Source organism: Furipterus horrens, unplaced genomic scaffold (genome assembly GCF_987537825.1).
Source record: "Furipterus horrens unplaced genomic scaffold, mFurHor1.1.pri manual_scaffold_19, whole genome shotgun sequence".
Lineage (NCBI taxonomy): Eukaryota > Metazoa > Chordata > Mammalia > Chiroptera > Furipteridae > Furipterus > Furipterus horrens.
This window is the reverse complement of record NW_028327189.1, coordinates 244,817-265,743: the sequence shown is the minus strand read 5'-3', so window position 1 is coordinate 265,743 and position 20,927 is coordinate 244,817. Positions and strand designations below refer to the sequence as shown.

The 20,927-nt window shown below is 38.9% G+C and overlaps 1 protein-coding gene across 4 annotated transcripts in view; it reads left to right on the top strand.

Moving 5' to 3' along the window:
• Window positions 1–20,927, top strand: part of LOC149990263 (eukaryotic translation initiation factor 1A, X-chromosomal-like) — a 47,123-nt gene that overhangs the window by 25,363 nt on the left and 833 nt on the right. For 3 of the 4 annotated variants that reach the window (XM_090265482.1, XM_090265480.1, XM_090265479.1), the window contains 2 exons: window positions 18,601–18,682; window positions 19,997–20,088. In XM_090265482.1, the coding sequence (XP_090121608.1) occupies window positions 18,601–18,682; window positions 19,997–20,088 (174 nt within the window). Of the gene's footprint in view, window positions 1–18,600; window positions 18,683–19,375; window positions 19,488–19,996; window positions 20,089–20,927 lie in introns of those variants that run through there. The other variant, XM_090265481.1, reaches the window with a different exon arrangement.

Here is a 20,927-nt window from a genome sequence, read left to right as displayed (position 1 = left end):
CTTCCCGAACTTGGGGAAAGAAATAGACTCACAGGTCCAGGAAGCACAGAGAGTTCCAAAACAACTGGACCCAGGGAGAACCACACAAAGACACATTATAATCAAAATGTCGAAAGTTAAAGATAAAGAGAGAATCTTAAAAGCAGCAAGAGAGAATAAAAGAATCATGTACAAAGGGGTCCCAATTAGACTATCAGCTGACTTCTCAAGGGAGACCCTGCAGGCAAGAAGGGCCTGGCAAGAAATATTCAAAGTAATGAAAAGCAAAAACCTACAACCACGAATACTCTATCCAGCGAAATTGTCATTCAGAATAGAAGTGCAGAGAAAGTGTTTCCAGGACAAAATAAAACTGAAAGAGTTCAACAGATCCAAACCACTGTTATATGAGATGTTAAAGGGACTGGTTTAGAAAAAGGAGGATCAAAACTATGAAATCTAAAATGAAAACTGCATCACAAGAAACAACAACAGAAGCTAGGGAATTGAAGCAAAGGCAAACTAAACAGGCAACGAGAGTGGAAAAAGAACTATAGGTATGGGGAGCATATTGGGGGGAGGTCAACAGGTAGGGGGAAAGGGGAGAGGGAGGGAGATGATATAGGAATTAAGGAGCATGGTAGGAGGGAATGGAATAGACAGGAAGAGGCTGAGAAGAACTATATGCACAACTAATGGACATGGTCTAAAAGGGGGGGACAACTGGAGGGAGGGGGGGCCACCGGGTGGAGGGGAGCAGAGGGAAGGGAAATTGGGACAAATGTAACATTACAATCAATAAAACACATTAAAAAAATAATAATAGAAAAAATTAATAAACATCTTTCCTCTTTAATTATTAAAAAAAAAGAAAATTAGGGGTTTTCTATTTCTGTGAAAAATGCCATTGCAATTTTATGGAATTACATTAAATCTGTAGATTGCTTTGGGTATGCAGTAGGGCACTTAAACAAGTATTAATCCAGTTCAAGAACACTGGATATCTTTATGCCTTCAGTGTCACTCATTAGTACTTCACATTTTTTAACCAGCTCCTTGGTTGAAAACTGAGTATTTTGTTTTGAAGCTATTGTAAATGCTGTTGTTTCCTTGATTCCCTGTTTAGATAGTTGATTGCTAGAGTATAGAAGCACAACTGATTTTTGTATATGAGTTACCTTTTCTTTCAGTTTTATTTTGAATTTGTTTCAGGTGTACAGTTTAGTGGATAGACCATCATATAATTAATATAGTGTTCCTTTTGATTTTTTCAGTACCCACCTAGCACCATACATATTTTTTGCAGTATTATTGACTATATTTCATATGCTTTATATCCTCATTACTGTTTTGTAACTACTGATTTGTATTTCTTAATCCCTTCACTTGACGCTGATGTGTCTGTGAGTCTTTTTCAATTTGTTTCTTCTTTTTAAAAAAAGATTCTACTTATAAATGAAATCATATGTGTCTTTCTCTGAATGACTTATTTCATCGTTTGTTGTTCTTTTGTCCTGAAACTTTACTGAATTCATTTCTTTGTATTTATTTTTATAGACTGGATCATACATTAGTTGCTTTCTTTTTTTTTAAATTCTGGGATAACTGTGAGCTTTTTAAAATAAGTCATTTTAATGGTATAATCTTGGCTTGATATAACATAAATAACAAAAGTAGAGAGTGTTTATTAATTCCCTGCTTTCTGGGCAATGAAACGATAAATCTGAAAGGATTAATATTTTAATATTAGAATGATAGCCAACACCAGATCTTTTCATTCTTATTTTTTTGTGGATAATTCTATGCCCTTGCAACAAGGAGTGATTCAAAGATTATATTAGCAACAAAACCACTATTTGGTAGCATGTGAGCCATGCAAGTTTTTAGCCCAATTTTATGTCTACTGAGCCAGAATCTGAATTTTATCAAAATCTCTCTGTATTTTGTATGCACAGTACAGTTTAAGAAATGTTTGATACCACAGTGCAGTTGGATCACTGTGATTATTTTAGTGTACTCTTTGGAGTTAATTGTAACTTTTCTCTTGAAATGACTCAATTTTCTCTTTTCATCAACACTGTTACAGATGTCCCCTACTTCTCCCACCTTTGTTCCCTGCCACCTAGACCTGCCCCTAGGCCTCCACCACAATGTTGTGTTTGTCTATGGGCTATACATATATGCATATATATTCTTTGGATAATCTTTTTATTTTTAAAGTGTATTTTATTGATTATGTTCTTACAGTAGTTCCAATTCTTTTCCCTTTGCTTCCCTCCGCTCATAACCCACCTTCTTTCCAGCAACCCCACCCCCCTTAGTTCATATCATGGGTCGTGCGTGTAAGTTCTTTGGCTTCACCCTTTCCTATATTATTCTTAACTTCCCCCTGTCTATTTTGAAACAACCGATTATGTTTCTTAATCCCTGCACCATTTCCCCATTTCTCCCCCTCCCCCCTCCCATCTAATAACCCTCCAAATGATCCCCATACCTATGATTCTGTTCCTATTCTGGTTTGCTTAGTTGGATTTGGTTTTTATTTTTTAGATTTAGTTGTTGATAGTTGTGAGTTTGTTGTCATTTTAGTGTTCATAGTTTTGATCTTCTTTTTCTTAAGTCCCTTTGCCATTTCATTTAATAATAGCTTGGTGATGATGAGCTCCTTTAGCTTTACCTTGTCTGGGAAGCATTTCATCTGCCTTTCCTTTCCAAATGATAGCCTTGCTGGATAGAGTAATCCTCGTTGCAGGTTGCCTTTCATCGCATTGAATACTGCTTGCCAGTCCCTTCCTGCCTGCAAAATGTCCCCTGAGAAATCAACTAATAGTCCTATAGGCACCGTTTTGTAGGCAATGCTCTGCCACTCTCTTGCTACCCTCAGGACTCTGTCTTTATCTTTCACCTTTATAATCTCAATCATGATGCGTCCTGGTGTGGACCCCTCTGGGTCCACCTTGCCCGGGACCCTCTGTGCCTCCTGGACCTGTATGTCCATCTCCTTCACAAAATTTGGGAAGTTTTTTTCATTTTTTTCAAATTTTGCTTCCTCATTTTGCACTGATTGACTGTTTTTTTTTCTTATGTTCCAAATCATTGATTTGAACCCCCACTGCCTTGGACTGTGAGGTCCAGAAGGGGTGGGGATGGAGGAGGAGACTCCCGGTTTCTTGGTGGAGACTGAACAGCAGGAATCCATCTTAAACCCACACCCCCACAGAAAACACCACAGCATGGTGAGAAGGGTCGCCCAGTAGTGACGAGTGCACGGGGCTCCACCTCCTATAGCATAGGAGGTTGTGACAGCCCCGCCCAGAGAGCAAAGGTAAACACAAAACCGTAAGGATGGCACAGATCATGATAGAGATCCTGATGACACAGCTGACCAGACAGCAAATATCTAATCTAATGAAGCAGCAGATAGGAAATCTTTCTGAGGCACAGTTCAGAGTTTTGGTTATAAAAATGCTTACAGACCTAAGAGCAGATCTTAAGACGGGGAAGGAATGAAGGCTAGTCCTGCTGAAGTGAATGAAAATACATACAAACCAAATGGTGAGGGAAAGAAAACCAGGGATCAAATCAACAAATCGGAACATAGGAAAGGAACAAACAGTCAACCAGTGCAGAAAGAGGAAAAAAAATGAGGAAAATGAGGAGAGGCTCAGAAACTTATGGGACAGCAATAAGCAAACGAACATTTGAATTATAGGGTTGCCAGAAGGTGAAGTAGAAGAACTAGGAATTGAAAAATTATGTGAAAAAATAATGAAGCAGAACTTCCCTAACTTGGGGAAGGAAATACACTTACAGGTCCAGGGAGAACCACACCAAGACACATTATAATCAAAATGTCAAAAATTAAAGATAAAGAGAATCTTAAAAGCAGCAAGAGAGAAGAACAGAATTACATACAAAGGGGTCCCAATAACACTGTCAGCTGATTTCTCAAAGAAACTCTACTGGCAAGAAATATTCAAAGTAATGAAAACCAAAAACCTACAGCCACGATTACTCTGTCCAGCAAAGCTGTCATTCAGAATAGAAGGGCAGAGAAAGTGCTTCCAGGACAAAGTAAAACTGAAGTAGCTCATCACATCCAAACCACTGTTATATGAAATGTTAAAGGAGCTTATTTAGGAGAAGGAGGATCAAAACTATGAACATTAAAATGAAAACTGTATGACAACAACCAACAGAAGCTAGGGAATTGAAACAAAGGCAGACTAAGTAGGCAACGAGAGTGGGAAAAGAATTATAGGTGTGGGGAACATTATGGGGGGAGGTCAGCTGGGAGGGGGAAGGGGGGAAAGGGAGGGAGATGGTACAGGAATTAAGAAGCATAGTAGGAGGGAATGGAGTAGACAGGAAGAGGTCGAGAAGAACTATATGCCCAACCAATGGGCATGGACTAAGGGGACTTCAGAGGGTGACTGGAGGAAAGGGAGCCACTGGGTGGAGGGGAACAAAGTGAAAAGGAATTGGGACAACTGTAGCAGTATAATCAATAAAGCATATTGAAAAAAAAAAAAGTACATGGCCTTGGATGATGACCCCTTTCCACTCTGGGAATGGGGGCAGTCTACCTGCCATTGCCAGGGGTTGGAAATGATATTCTTGCATAGAGAACAGGGTCCCGGACGCCGTCACGTACCATTCTTTACCCAGTGTCTGGGATGCTTGCACTTATAATAGGTCTGATCCTTTTGCCCCTGATTCTTTTGAGGCCTCCCTGAGCTCACCTGGTGGGGCTGGTTTCCACCAAAAGCAGTACTAAAGGCCAGCTTGCTTCTCCTTTTTCTTCTTTCCATGTTTTCTTCCCTATGGTTAAGGACTAAAAAGGTTGTATTCATAAGCTGGTCTGGGGGGAAGGGGGAGGGGCTGTGGGCCCATTTATAATTTCTGTGGCTTTCTGTGAATATCAGGGATAGACTGGCTTATAAAATGTTGTCCTATCAAGGTTTGACTCTCCAGGGAGGATGGATCCATGTTCATATATTTTCAGAAGGCTTCTACTAGTCTCTTTCTCAAGAGAGTTGGGTTCTCTTCCTTGCCCTGGGCAATTTCCCTCATCTTTTCATAATTTACAGGTTTCTTGATACAATTTCTCTTTCCCCCCAGAAGGCCATCTATATTATTGCATCCCTACTCTGGATTCCCACCTGAGTATTGTATTCCCAGTTGGGATGCGTGGTCTGGGACAGCTTGGGTGGCAGGCTGGTCAATGCCAGGATTCTGGGTATGCAGCTGTTCTGCATATTTATGAGCCTTCTTCCTGATACGATTTTTCTCATCTGGGGAACAGCAGGTGGTCAGAATTATCTACAAATCCCTCCATGGCATACTAAAGGCTAAAGTAAGAGTCTGGAAATTACTAGTGACACATGAAGCGTCCTCCGAAAAACTCCCTAGCTTGTCCTTACATTGTTGTAAGTCAGTTACAGAGAAGGGCACTTGTACCCTTATAGCGTGCCTTTGGTGCCTGCTACCTCCCTCAGGGTAGGAGGATAGGAGTGGTAGGGAGATATGAAGCACCTCTCCTAGTATGTCCTACTGGGCTGAGATTTTCCCTCAGCTGGTGTCTTTGGGTAGTCCGTAGCATAAGGTGGTATAGAGGTTAATCCCTCTGAGGTAGAGGCAGAACTCTGGGGTCCCCTTAATCTCCCTTAAGCATCGATGGGGAACTAAGGACGGTATCTTCTAATTGGGCCTATAAGTTCTGTCAGGGTGGGGCCAGAGCAAAACCAGGCATCTTGGTACAGAGCATAAAGACCTTCATGTAGGGAGTTATGGATCATTTGCCTTCCCTCTGGCAGAATAGATCTAAGTGTAGTATGATATTATAACTCTTGCTCCCATTCTCAGGCCACGTCTCTCCATCCCCTAATTTATATCAGGGCAGGCAGTGTTAACAAAAGAAAACTAATCTTTAAATTTTGGGGGTCAAATTTATCCCAGTTGCTACGAATGCAACCCAGTGGTGATTTGCAAGGTATGGAAGGTGGTTCCCATCTCGACTGTGGTGATCCTAAAGAGAAGGAAAAACACTCTGTTCTTGCCTCAGGAGCCTCCCTAGTGGGCCACAGGACATCACCTGAGATCCCACTGACCTACCAGATGTCTTTGGTGAAAGAAATCCTAGTGATTGTCAGCCAACAGAATAAATCTAAAAGACTTGAGAGGATCACTACAGTCTATTTTTGTTTCTTTTCCTGTGCTCAGTTTAGATGTTCCAAGTTCCCTGGACACAATTTGCATAATTCATGGTCCTGGTGAGTGGCCAGGCTGCAAAGAAATATAGGGAGGGAACCACTCCAGCATCATTGAGCAATTGCCTGTAATCCTGAACACTCCAGACCCACTGCTCTACCCAAGTAGCTTAAATAAGTTTCCATTCCTGTATTCTCCACCTATAGAGACCCTCCTCTTTCTGTGAGCCTTCAGGTCTGGGGCAAAGGAACTATCTTACTAGCAAAATAGTTTCTGACACAGTAAACCACCAAGCAGGGCATCAAGAAGACCTTATTATAAAATGGCTCATTTTCAAATCAAAGTGGATGCTTGGGATTTCGTCTATCTAATAATTTTTATAGAGCTTTAATAAATTGTACCTGAGTCTGAAATTTCCCCAGAAGGGGTCTCAAGACATGCCTAAGAGTCCCCCCTTCAGATTGGAGGTGGATCTCATAGCAGGATCACAGACTGAGGGGGGAAGTTAAAATACTTCTATAGAGGCAGGTAGACCGCTTTAGGATTTCAGATTTAACTAACTGGGTAACAGTGGCTCCAAGTGCCATTTCTGGTAACAAATGACCAGCAGGTGCCTATTAAGTGGCTCTGGCCAGTGTTACTGTCTGTAGTGACAATATTTATACATCAAAGACATGAGTGGCTCATTCCTGCAGCTATACTTAGCAATGGGACGGTTAGTGACCCTGAAATAGATACTCTGTAAAAATACAGCAGGCACCCTTCCTACACAAAAGGCAAGAGGGGTGCAGGTACACGTATAATGGCCAAAAGTCAGCCAGAGAGGACAAGCATAAAAGACTATCTGGGTCTGAAAAGGAGACTACATAAAGAATTCATAGCTCAGGTGAGATGGTGACTGATATCCCATATGGAAGGTCAAACTATGCCTATGAGGAAGTGCCACAGGTTGGGGCATTGTCTTGTGGTTTTCACAGTGTGCCTGACAGGTGTACTGACATTTTCTGCACCTGACATGGGCTAAGGCTAACCCTGTTACACACCCATGTTATCCTATCACGGGTTACTTCAAGCTGCGGGCACCCTTGTGGCTTTTAAGTGTTCAAACCGTGCCCACAATTTAGTGGCTGACCTTCTGTCAGGGAACATCAGACTCTCCAAAATTGAATAAATGGCAATGGAAAGAGGATTTCCCTAGGTCCCAGGGCAGTAAAGGGGGCTTATCACTCCAATGTCTTCTCTTGGCAGTGACTTGCCAAAAACTTGTAGCTGGGCACCGGTAACCAGGTACTTGGTGATTATGGACAAAGAATTGAACTGAACACACACAGTTTAGGGCAGAAAGAGAGCAGATTTATTAAGTGATAGTACATTCCACAGAACATAGGAGCAGAACAACTCTGAGCAGACATTGACCTCGGACTGGAGGGATTCTATTTTTATACAGCAGATATTTCCTGGCTAATTTTGGCAGGCTTTTATTGCACATGTACAAGTAATTATATTACTTATAAGCCACTGCACATGAGGTCTCCCATGATTTACCTTGATTGGCCACTGGGAAAGGGGTTCCACAATGCTAATTTATTGTAACACTATTATAATGAAGCAGAGGTCATGTAGTGCCTTCTGCACAGGTGAAGTCATGCTTCACCATGATTCAGTGCTTTTGCAGAAAGTGGGGGAAACTGGTCTTAGAACAGGGTCTCTGTCCAGTATAGATGTCCTATGTCTTTGCCCTGGGGCCCTTCTGGAGTTTCCTCCCTCCTGACTATCTCCTGCTCAGTTGTAGAATCTCCTTCTAATAGAAAAAAAATTGAGGCAAAACCACTGCGTTCTATTTAATGCAGTATTCTCCACTTATCTTCAGGAAATATGTCTCAGTGTATATCTGAAACTTAGTTCTTCTTGGGATTATGTTAGATGATAAAATGCATGCTTGATGAGATGTAGAAAGGTGAATGAGTAAAGTAAAATAAGGGTTACTTGAACACAGAACTGTGATACCTCAACAGTAACCCAGGTGGCTACTGGCCCCTGTTTCTTTATTTTTCCTTTGTTTCTCTTGTCCAAGGTGATATATCAGCAAAAACCTTGCTACACAAGATATCTGAAATTTGACTGCCTGTTTTCTTCTAGGATTTTTATGTTTTTGTGACTTAACATTTAAGTCTTTTATTCATTTTGAGTTTATTCTTATGTGTGGAATAAGTTGGTGGACTGATTTCATTCTTTTGCATGTACCAGCTCAGTTGTCCCACCACCATTTATTGAAGATACTCTTTATTCCTTTGTATGCTCTTGTCTTCTTTAATGTATACTAATTGACCATTAAGGCGTGGGTTTGTTTCTGGGTTCTCTCTTCTGTTCCATTGGATCTGTATGTCTGTTCTTATGCCAGTACCATGCTGTATGATTATAATGCCGTTCTAGTTTAGTTTGATATCTGGGATAGTTATATCTTTCGCTTTGTCTTTTTCTCAAGATTGCGGATACTACTTGTTGTCGGTTTTGGTTCCAGAAATTTTCAGATTATTCTGTGTGGTTATTATTGGTGGTTTAATAAGAATTGTGTTGAACCTATAAATTGCTTTGGGTAGTATGGACATTTTAATGATGTTAATTCTAGCAATTCATGAACATGCGATATGCTTGCATTCATTTGTGTCTTCTCTTTCTTCAGGGTTCTGTAGTCTTTCAAATACAGGTCTTTTACCTCCTTGGTTATGCTTATTGCTATATAACTTTACACTTTTATGTTGTTGCTATGGTAGAGGTGATTATTTTCTTTATTTCTCTTTCTGAGAGTTCATTATTAGTGTATAAAAGTGTCACATATTTTTGCGTATTAATTTTGTATCCTGCTACTTGGCTGAATTCATTTATTAAATCTAGGGGTATTTTGGTGGAGAATTTAGGGTTTTCTATGTATAATATATCATCGGTGGTAGTGACAGTTTTACTTTCTCCTTTACAGTTTGGATGCGTGTCTGATTACTGTGGCTACAACCTGTAGTACTGTACGTTGATTGAGAGCGATGAAAGTGGATGTCCTTGTGTGGTATCTGACCTTAAGAGAAAAGCTTTTAGTTTTTGCCCATTGCATATCATGTTGGTTATAGGTTTTTCACCTATGGCCTTATTGTATTAAGGCATGAACCCTCTTCCCACTTTGCTGAGAAGTTTTATTATAAATGGGTCCTGGGTTTTATTGAATGCTTTTTCTGCACCTATTGATATAATTGTGCGATTTTTATCCTTCATTTTGTTTATGTGATGTGTCACATTTATTGATTTGTACATATTGTACCAACCTTCCATTCTGTGAGGGACAAGGAAACTGGTGACTCCCAAACCAGTATAAAATAATTAGCATCAAAGGACAAATGTAATCAAAGGCTCTCTGAGCCAGAGTTAACAGTATTAGCATATTTACAAATCAGGAAGGGGGCATTCTGTAGCTCAGCACACATGTTTCTGAGAACAAAGAATATCTGAGATCAAAGTGGGGGAAGATATTCATCACCAAACACAGGGAAATGGGAAAATATAGCTAGACCTAAGCCCAGCAAACAAGTTAGGAAAACTTCAAAGGAGAGCTGGAGACAGACCTATAATCAGATCACCCTTAATTAATTATCACCCTCAGTTAATTTAGCTAATCATGTTAGATTGTAACTTCGTAGTACACAGCATGGAAAAATGGAGAAGGAGAGGAGGGAGATGTGGGGAAGGGAGGGTTTTACTTGTATTAGGATAAGAACAGCCTGCTCCATCTTTTCTGCATGCACCTTTGATTTAGCTTTTTGGCTGTGTCCAGAGCTGCAGATCTGTGCATAAACAACTGCCTCTGTTACTGCTGAAGTCCTGTGTCCTGATGTTTTTATTGTGTTTATCATAATTCTGGAAATAAACCGCACTTGTTCATGGTGTATGATCTTCTTAATGTACTGTTGGACCCACTTTGTTAATATATTGTTGAGAGTCTTAGCAACTTTGTTCATAAGGAATTTGCCTATAATTTTATTTTGCTGTAGTGTCTTTATCTGGTTTTGAAATTGGGATATTGTTGGCCTCATGAGTGATCTTGGAAATCTTTCCTCCTTTTGAGTTTTTTGGAATAGCTCAGGAGGATATGTGTTGGTTCTTTGAATTTTTGGTAAAGTCATCATGTTCAGGACTTTTGTTTGCGAGTTTATTTTTTATTACTGCTGTCATATTGTTGTTATCATTCTATTCAGATTTTCTGATTCATCCTGATTGAGTTTTCAAAGAATATATGTTTCTAAGAATTTGTCCATTTCATCTAGGTTTCTTAATTTGTTGGTATATGGCTGTTTATACTGTTCTCCTATAATCTTTTGGATTTTGTGATGTCTGTTGTTTCTTTTTTTATTCTGATTTCATATATTTGGGTTCTTCCTCTTTTACCTGATAAGCCTGACTAATGGCTCATCAATCTTGTTTATCTTTCCGAGGAACCAGCTCGGTTTCATTAATGTTTTTGTGTGTGTTGTTTTTCAAATTTCTATGTTATTTACTTTTTCTCTGACCTATATTGTTTCCTTCCTTCCTTCCTTCTTATCCTGATCTGTTCTTGTTTTTCTTTTATTAATTTTTTTAGGTGTAAGGTTAGAGTGTTTATTTGAGTTTTTTGTGCTTCTTTAGGCAGGCCAATAATGCTGTGAACTTCTCTCTCATATCTGCTTTTGCTGTGTCCCATAGTGTTGGTTGTTGCATGTTCATTTAATTTATCTCCAGATATCTTTTGATTTTTTTCTTCAAACTCATTGGTAATCCATTCATTGTTTAATAACATAAAGATGTGTTTGACTGGTTTTGAGTTTATTTCATTGCAGTTCCTTTCTAGTTTAATGCTGTTGTAGTCTCAGATGCTTGATATGACGTAAGTCTTTCTGGATTTAAGACTTTTTTTTTCCCCTATTTTTGAGAATGTTACATGTGCACTTTATAATAATGTATATCATGCTTTTGGATAAAATGTTTGGTGATTATCAATTAAATTCATCTGATCTAGTGTGTCATTAAAGGTTGCTATTTCCTTGTTGATTTTTTCGGTGTTAAAGTGTTCTACTATGGCTGTCTTGTCATTTAATCCCTTGTTTTCTAATGTATTTAGGTACTCCTATATTGGATATACATATATTTACAAGGGTTATATCCTTTTTTTTTTTTTTAGTATTTGTCTTGACTTATTTTGTCTCTTGTTATGGCTTTGTTTTGAAGGGGTATTGTTTTTTTTTTTTTTTGTTTTTTTTTAAATATGATTTTATATCCCTTTGTTTTCAGCCTTGTGAATCTTTTGTTCTGAGGTTGGTCTCTTGTAGACAGATCTATGGGTTAAGTTTTCTTATCCATTCAGTTATTCTGTATCTTTTGATTGGGATATTTAATCTATTTACATTTAAGGTTATTATTGATAAGCATTTTCATACAAATACTGTCTGGAAAAAGCCTGGCCATTGTTACTATAGGAGAATAGTTTGCGTGACATCAATGTAACTTGGCAGCCAAGGACAGTGGTCTGGAATGCATGTGAGTGAACAGTGATGACCTCACTGTACTAGTCAGTGGGGGTGGTAGACGTCATTGGGTGAGCATGTTTGCTGTGTGGCTGTCACGTTAAAAATGACTTGAGTCAGTAGAGTGATAAATCTGCATCACATTTTGCATTGAGTTTGAACATTGCTCTGTGGAAACTGTTCCGATGATTCAGAACTCTGCAGCTATGGACAACTAGTGATTGGCAGTTTCATCATGACAATGTGCTCACTTATGCTCACGTCTTGTGCAGTTTGGCAAAACATCAAATCATCCAGATGACTCATCTCCCCTACAGTCCATACTTGACACCCTGTGACTTCTAGCTTTTCCTAAAACTAAAATCACCTTTGAAAGGGAGAGATTTCAGATCATTGATGAGATTCAGGAAAATACAGTGGGGCAGCTGATGGTAATTGGTAGAACTGTGTGAGGTCCCACAGTGCTTATTTTGAAGGAGGCACCGGCATAATTGTCCTGTGTACATTGTTTCTCGTATCCTGTTTCTGTTTTATTTGATAAATGTCTATTTTTCATAGTATGTGGCTGTGTACCTTCTGGACAGACCTCATATAGTACTGTTTTTGTTTACGCTCTTTTTTCTTTTTCTGATTCTTTTCGTTACTGTTTTTGTTGTTGGGTGGTGTTGCTGTTGAGTTGTTTTCGGTTCTGTTTTATCTTGTTTTGTTCTCTTACCAGCTGTACAACAGTTTTCATGGTATGGACAAGGTTTGGCCTCACAGTCAACCAGTCTGAGGGTCAAATTTACTCATGTTTAGGACAAGAGCAATCACTAACCAATTGCAACCAGAGGGCCCACATAACTCACACAAGGATCATTCTTTGAGCACCCAGCTCAGTAAGGAAGCCTCACCACTAGGTCCTACATAACACCTATTACAGAAGGCTACCTCACCAATATGGGGAGTCATAGCATTTTTAGCTAATGCATAGAACAACACAAAAAGAGTCAAAATGGGGAAACAAAGAAACAGGGCAGGCCTTGGCCAGTGTGGCTCAGTTGGTTGGAGTGTATGCTCATACCTGAAGGGTTATAGGTTCAGTTCCTGCTTACAACTTATACCATAACCAGTCTGGGCATGTATGGGAGGCAACTAATCCTTGCTATCTCTTGCATCAATACTTCTCTTTCTCCCTTCCTCTCTCTCTCTCTCGAAAAGCAGTGGAAAAAATGTCCTCAGGTGAGGATTAAAAAAAAAAAAAAAAAAGAAATAAAGAAAAAAGGTCCCAAATGAAAAAAACACGAGGAGTCTCCAGTAAAAAGATATAACTAAATAAAATGGAGATATGGAATTTATCATAACCAGTTCAAAATAATAGTTATAAGGATGCTCAGCAGCATGAAATAAAACTTAAAAACCATTAAAAACAGCCAGCTGTAAATGAAGAATGACACACCTGAAAGAAAAATCAATAGAAGTAGGTTACAAGGTAAAAAAATAAAAATTAAAAAAGTGAAATTAGAGCAGCAAAACAAAAATGAATTAAAAAGTAGGAAGGTAGTTTAAGGGATCTTTAGGACAACATTAAATGTCATAACATCTGAATCATAGGGGTACAAGAAGGGGAAGAAATAGAGCAAGAGGTGGAGAACTTTTGTTAAAAAAATATGGTGAAGGAAAAAAATCATGCAAGATCTGGAAGGACAGAAAATCACAATCAAGATGAACCTAGAGAGACTCATACCAAGATAAATCATAATTAAAATGGCAAAACTTAAAAACAGCATTTTAAATGCAGTGAGAGAGAGAATTACCTATAACAGAGTTCCCGTAAAGCAATCAGCTGATTTCTCAACAGAAACACTACAGGCCAGAAGGGACTGGTATGAAATATTCAAAGTAATGAAAAGCAAGCATCTGAAACTAAGATTACTCACTCCTGTGAGGCTCTCATTTAAAATTGAAGGTGAGCCCTGGCTGGTGTGACTCAGTGGATTAAGTGCCAGCCTGTAAACCCAAAAGGCGCTGGTTTGGTTCCCAGTCAAGGCACACCCCTGCGTTGTGGACCATGTCCCCATATGAGAGCATACAAGAGGCAACCACATATTGATGTTTCTCCACCTCTCTTTCTCCCTCCTTTCCCCTATCTCTAAAAATAAATAGGTAAAAAATACATAAAAAATAAAAGGTGAAATAAAGAACTTTACAAACTACAAAAAAAAAAAAAAAAGGCTAAAGGAGTTTATTACCATCAAACAGCATGGGAAATGTGAAAGAAATTGCTATAAGAAGAAAAAATAGAGAAATATGGTATAAAGAGTAAGAGTGGCTACACAAGGTCTGTCCAGAAGGTATCTGGCCACATACAATGAAAAATAGGAGATATTTATTGAAGAAGATATGAAAACCATTATACATAGGACAGTGATGCCTCAATCCCCTTCAAAGAAGTACCTTGGAACCTCACACGGTTCTCCCAGTCAACATCAGCTTCCCCGTCGTATTTTCCTGACTCTCATCAATGGTCTGAAATCTCTCCCTTTCAAAGATGATTTTAGTTTTAGGAAAAGCCAGAAGTCACAGGATGCCAAGTATGGGCTGTAGGAAAAATGAGCCATCTGGGTAATTTGATATGTTGCCAAAAAACTACACAAGATGTGATGCATAAGTGGTCATGTTGTCATGATGCCCATAGCTGTGGTCTTCTGAATCACCTGAACAGTTTTTGTGGAGAAATGTTCAAACTCAATGCAAAATTTGATGGAGATGCATTGCTCTATTTGCTCGGTCATTTTGAATGTGACAGCTACACAGTACACATGCTCACTCAACAGCGTCTGACTAGTACAGGGAAGTCATGATTATTCATTCATATGCCTTCCAGTCCTCTCTCATTGGCAAGATTATGTTGATTGTGCACAAACCATTTTTGTTATGTTAACAATGGCTGGACTTTTCCAGGATAGATCTCATAAAAATAAGTAAGAAAAAAGAATAATAAATTATGAGACAAAAAGAATTAGTGAAGGAAAATTGGAAAAGAAATAAGGGAGGCAAAGAAGGAAAAGAAAAATTATAATAATAAAGTAATAGTAATTATTAATATAGAGACAGAAAAGTAAAATAAAATAAAAACCAGGAAAAGAAAAGTGGGTCAAAAAGAAAAGAGAAAAAAAATAAGGAAAGAGAGTATAAGGGATGTGGAAGAAAAAGAGAAGGAAAGAAAAGATTAAAAAGTATGATTCAGTTCAGAAGATTATTGCGCTTGTTCAGTCACCCTCTGAATATGCTGTCTGTGAAGGCTGTTGGATCTTACTGCTGTGTTTTGGAGGCTGGCCATTTCTGCCATTCCTGGGAAGGTTCTTTGTTGCAAGCCAGCATCAGAAGTTGTTCCCACCTGCTCTTCTCAAGCTTGTCAGGGCAGATCTTCCAGTAGAGGGTGGCTGCTCTCTTCCTCCATGGGTCTGTGCCCAGGGGAGTTTCCCGGATCTAGCAGAGGTAATTTCAGATGGGCTCAGAGATGGGTTGGGTGGACACTTTAAGTTCTTGCTGTCACTTGCATGGACTACATTTTCTGGGGAGCTCAGCTCTGCTTCCCCATAATGCAGCCCTGCAGCCCAGCACACCTGGCTCCAGATAGAAGCCTAGTTTCAGAAGCCAGCTTGAGAGCCGCAGTAGCCAGAATTCAGGTTTGTGTGGCCTGCAAGATTTAAAAAATTATCAGGCCTACAATGGCCAGCAAAAGCAGGGAATGGTCAAAACTCCCAGCTCCCCAGTTTAGAACAGACCAAATGTCCCTCACCTCTATGAGGATGGGGTGATGGTGGGGCTAAATTTCCAGCCCCGCACCATACTTTTAAATTTTTTTTCAGAACAGCAGAATGGGCAGACCAACCAATTTAGCAACTGGGGAGAGGGGTACTGCCCTTGGCACATAATGGGCAAGACCAAGCCTCTTTCGCAGGCCTCACAGTTTAGATAGACTTACTGACTCTCTGTCCAAAGTCCTTCCTGAGAATAACTGGTTCATCAGATTCATTGCTGGGTATACCAGGTGGACCCTTCGTCTATCCTCGAACTTCCACTGTTCCCCTTCTCCCCCAGCAGTCACAGATTGGAGCAAACTTCCCAAGCTGTTGTTAACAGTGGGCTAACTCTTTCCTGGGAGGGTGCAAAATGTGTCTCCTAGGTGGACTGAATCCCCACTGATGCCCACCACTGGATGCTATATGGATCCCCTCCTTATCTTGTTGCTCTCGTTTGGGGACCCCTGCATGGCACTGAGACTCTATTCCCAGAAGGAGGGAGCTCCACTGCTGCATTATCCCTCCAGCTTCCCAGTTGCTCCACCTGTGGAAAGGAGTCTTCATCCTATGCTTGTCAGTTCTCATCTTCTTTCATGCTCTGATATTTCCAGATCAGCACTTCTCAGCTGGTTTTTCAAGTTGATTACTCTGCAGTTTTATGAGTCAGATTTTTCTAAATGCCAAATATGAATATATTTGGTAGTTTTCAGAGGCATTTGCATCACAAACAACACAAAGCTTTTTATTTATTTTTTTGTTTTCTGTGTGTGTTTTTATTTATTTTGCTGTTACAGTTGTCCCAATTTCTTTTCCCTTTGCTCCCCTCCACCCAGCACACCCTCCCTTCAGCAGTCTCACCCCCCTCCCCTTAGTCCATGTCCATGGGTCATACGTATAAGCTCTTCTCTACATCCCCCTGCCTATTTCTGTACCGTCATACTATGCCTAATTCCTGTATCATTTCCCTTCGCCCCACTTCCGCCTCCCAGCTGACACCCCTCCATACCTATGATTCTGTTCCTACTCTGGTTGTCTGCTTAGTTGTTCTTTGTTTCCATTCCTTAGCTTCTGTTGTTGATAGTTGTGATTTTAATGTCCATAGTTTTGATCTTTTCTTGAATAAAGTCCCTTTAATGTTTCATATAATAATGACTTGGTGATGATGAGCTCCTTTAGCTTTACCTTGTCTGGGAAGTACTTTACCTACCCTTTCATTCTAAATGATAGCTTTGTTGGATAGAGGAATCTCAATTGTGGGTTTTTGCCTCTCTGTGAATATTTCCTGCCAGTCCCTTCTTGCCTGCAGAGTTTCTTTTGAGGAATGAGCTGACAGTCTTATAAATATCCCTTTGGAGCTAATTCTCCTCTTCTCTCTTGCTGTTTTTAAGATTCTCTCTGTATCCTTCACCTTTGGCATTTTGATTATGATATGTCTTGGTGTGGTCCTCCCTGGGCCTAGTTTGTTTGGGACTGTCAGTGCTTCCTGGACCTCTACAGTATGTTCATTCCCTTCCCCAAATTTGGGAAGTTTTTCCTTCATTTTTTTTTCACATAGTTTTCCAATTTCTTCCTCTTCCTCTTCTCCTTCTGGCATCCCTATGATTTAGATGTTGGCAAGTTCAAAGCTATCCCAGAGGTTTGTAAGCCTCTCATTTTTTTTCAATTCTTGTTTCCTCCTCCTGTACTGGTTTACTGTTTGTTTCTTCCTTATGTTCCAGTTCATTGATTTGAGCCTTGGTTTCCTTTTTTTAACCACTAGTTTTGTGTGGATTTTCCTTCATTTCACTTAATGTAGCCTTCATTTCTTCACTGTCTTATTTAATCTTTTCTGTCCTGTCTGTGAGCATCTTTATCACCAGTACTTTAAACTGCATCTGCTAAATTGGCTATCTCTTTGTTAGGTTGTCTGTCTCCTCATCTGTTAGGTTTGCTATTTCCTTGTAGTTTAGTTCTCTCACTGGAACCTTGATCTAACCCCCCTTTTGGGCCATACTTCTCTGTCTTCTCATCTTGACAGCTTTCTGTGTTTTCCCCTGTCTTGATAGAGCTGTCGCACCTGTTACATTATAAGGGGCAGAGCCTTAGGTATTTGTTAGTGCTGGTGACCTGTTTCACCACGTTGTGGCACTGTATGTGGGGGAGGGGTCTGAGAGGGAACAGTGTCCCTTGCTCAGCACTCGCCCCTTTTCCAGGCACTTCTCCACCTGCCTCCTTTGAGAGACCAATAGTTTTTTCCTCGTCCCGTCCCGCCCACCCCCACCCCACCCCCATTGGTTTTCACAGTCAGAAGCGATGCAGCTCTATTTTTCCCAGAGCTGGATCAGCAAGCTACATGGTTTGCTCTGGGGCTGGGATCTGTCTGGTTTGGGGCTGGGATTGCTTCCGGGGTTTAAAATGTATGACTGCTTTTTGCCACATATACAATTGCTGTACTGCTAGCTGGACCACCAGCCCCACCGTCAGCCTCCGCTGGGGCCACCAAGCACCTCCCCTGCAGCCTCTTATGCTTCACTACTCTTTCCCTCCTGGCTCTGCCCCACCTACCGTTTTGGCTGAATATTTCTTTATTTCTTTGCTGAACTTCCCTGTAGTTTTGATTTTCTGGGTTTTTAAAAAAGTTTTGAAGTGGTTGTAAATTCCTTCTTAGTTGTGACGGAGACGCAGCATTTCTATTTATGCCTCCATCTTGGCTGAAAGTTCTCAACATAAAGCTTCTTAAATACAGATTTTTAATCTTCACTTCAGGTCTATTAGATTTCAAGAGATGGAACTATCTTTTTAAAAGTTCACAAGCAATTCTGATAAGTGAGATACCACAATGCAATTTTTTTCTATTTTTCTTTTCTTTTTTTCTTCTCATTAATATAAATTTATAAGCAATTTCCAATCCATTATCATTATTTAGTCACTTATGCAAAATGATTTCTACTTGATTAAATCCAAGGATATTTTAGGAATATAGATAGTTTGTAACAGAACAGTTAAGTGACATTTCCTTAATGTGTTTCATTTGAAAGTCATTTATGAAACAATTGGTATATTGTCATAGCCAGTTTAAAAATTGTTTGTTTATCTCTAAGGATAACAAAGCTGATGTAATTTTAAAGTACAATGCAGATGAAGCTAGAAGTTTGAAGGCATATGGCGAGCTTCCAGAACATGGTAATACCAGTTATGTTTCCTGTCTTAAAGGCATTAGTATTTATTAGTGTTATGGTGAAGCAATTTTTATAGAATTCTGTCATTTCTACATATTGTTTGTGTATGTACTTAACAAAAATTAGTTACAAGTATGCCTGTTTCTACTTCATAATTGTAATACCTTAGTAATAAAATTCTCTTTCTAATGAGTGTTCTTTGGTGAGGAGTTTTAAAGGTTTTAAGCTCTGAGCTTGTTTAAAATATCGGTGAAGGGACATTATTTTTTAATTGTCTTTAACACATCCTCAAAAGAGATGTGTCAGTTTTCCGCTATATCAGTACAACAGATATGATCCTAGGATTGATTTTTATGGAAAACATTGGTCAGTTTATCTTATATAGTAGTAGTTCAGAGTGGTGGTTTTTTTTTTCGGGGGGGTGTATTTTTTAACAGATATTTCTCTTTATTATTAACTGTTGCATTCTCACTGAAGTATACTTTAGAAGGTAAAATAAGTACCTCGTAACATCAATGAGGAAATTCACTATTTCTAAACTCACATTCTTCACTTAGAAGCTATTTTGTTTTCATTATTTTATTTTATAAAGAAAATATAAGATTTTATGTAAGCATGAAATTTTGATATAATTATTGACATTTAAAAAATATCTGGAAATCAAACCAGTATTTCCTCTTTCATTTCTGTTGCTTAGGGCAGCAATTTTCAACCAGTGTTCCACAAGAATTTTTAAAAATTGCAATATCATCCAATACAGTAGCCATCTGGTGTCAGTGAGTCAAAATCGTTCCTGTTTTATTTGTCAGGTCAGCAAAATACAGAATTTTAGGACTTAGTTTGTGTGTGTCATGAGAATAAGAAAATAATCATAATTTGACGAAGTATTTTTGACTGACATGGTGTCTTTCTAATAGTTGGTAAACGTAGTTTTCCTACTTCAGAAAACTTTGGATGTGCTAGGAAGTCTTTAACATGTCTTCACATCCTTTTTGAAGCATATATGGGAAGTGTGAGAGCCACTATGTTAGTGTAATTAGAGCCTGCTAGCCTTATAATACCTTTTCAAACAAATTAAAAATATTGTATATATACTCTTGATTATAATTACATAGCAATGAACTTTTGGAAATTTTACTATGATTTTGCTCCCTTATGAGTTCTTAGATATTAGGAATGTTTTTTATATAATGAAGTATTTCAACTGAAATAGCATTTTTAAGAGTCTTTTTTGATAGTTTAATGTCTTGTATCAGACCCTCTTTTTTAAAATAGTTAGTTCATCTGATATATGAATGTATCCTTATTGTGTCTTTAGCTAAAATCAATGAAACAGATACATTTGGGCCTGGAGATGATGATGAAATCCAGTTTGATGATATTGCAGATGACAATGAAGACATTGATGATGTAAGTAGTAGATGAACCTTGTGGTTTTTATCATTTTATTTATCTGCAAGTAAACCAGTTCTTCTCCCTAACTTCCTTTAATCTACGTATGTTCAACACTTAAATTCAGTTTATTTGAAAGCTTCTTCATGAATCTGAACATTCATTAATACTCAGGAACAACCCAGACTAACATTTTATACTTTGAAAAACTCATTATCTTTTGAAACATTTCTTTCTGAAAATATCAGTATTAGCTCTGACAGTGGGTACTCCAAAGAGTGTCTACAGAGATAACTATTAAATGTACCAATCTTGAGAATGTGTCTTCTCTCAAATGAAATATGAATATGTTAAAAGAACCTCGTTTGAATGAGTTTGCTGAAGCACTGAAATACTCTTTAAAAGCTTTATTAAAACATAACTGGTGTCAAGGTATGTGTTGTATTACATTATTTTATTTTGTTTGTTTCTTTATGTATTTTTTAGAGAGAGGGGAAGGGAGGGAGAAAGAGAGGGAGAGAAACACCAAGGTGTGGTTGCCTCTCACAGGTCCCCAACTGGGGACCTGGCCCACAACCCAGGCATGTGCCCTGACTGGAAATCGAACTGGCAACCCTTTGGTTTGCAGACTGGCACTCAGTATACTGAGCTACACCAGCCAGGGTATAACATTATTTTATTTGTCAGGTATCATTGGCCAAATTCAGCTCAAGTATAGGAAACATTTAATTAAACTATATAATCTTGGGGGCATGTATATTTTTGTACTCTTGAATTTAAAGTTCTTAAACTTCTCTGAATATCTGAAAATGTTGGTGATTGGAAAATCTGTAGATCCCTGTTCTAGGTCATTGATT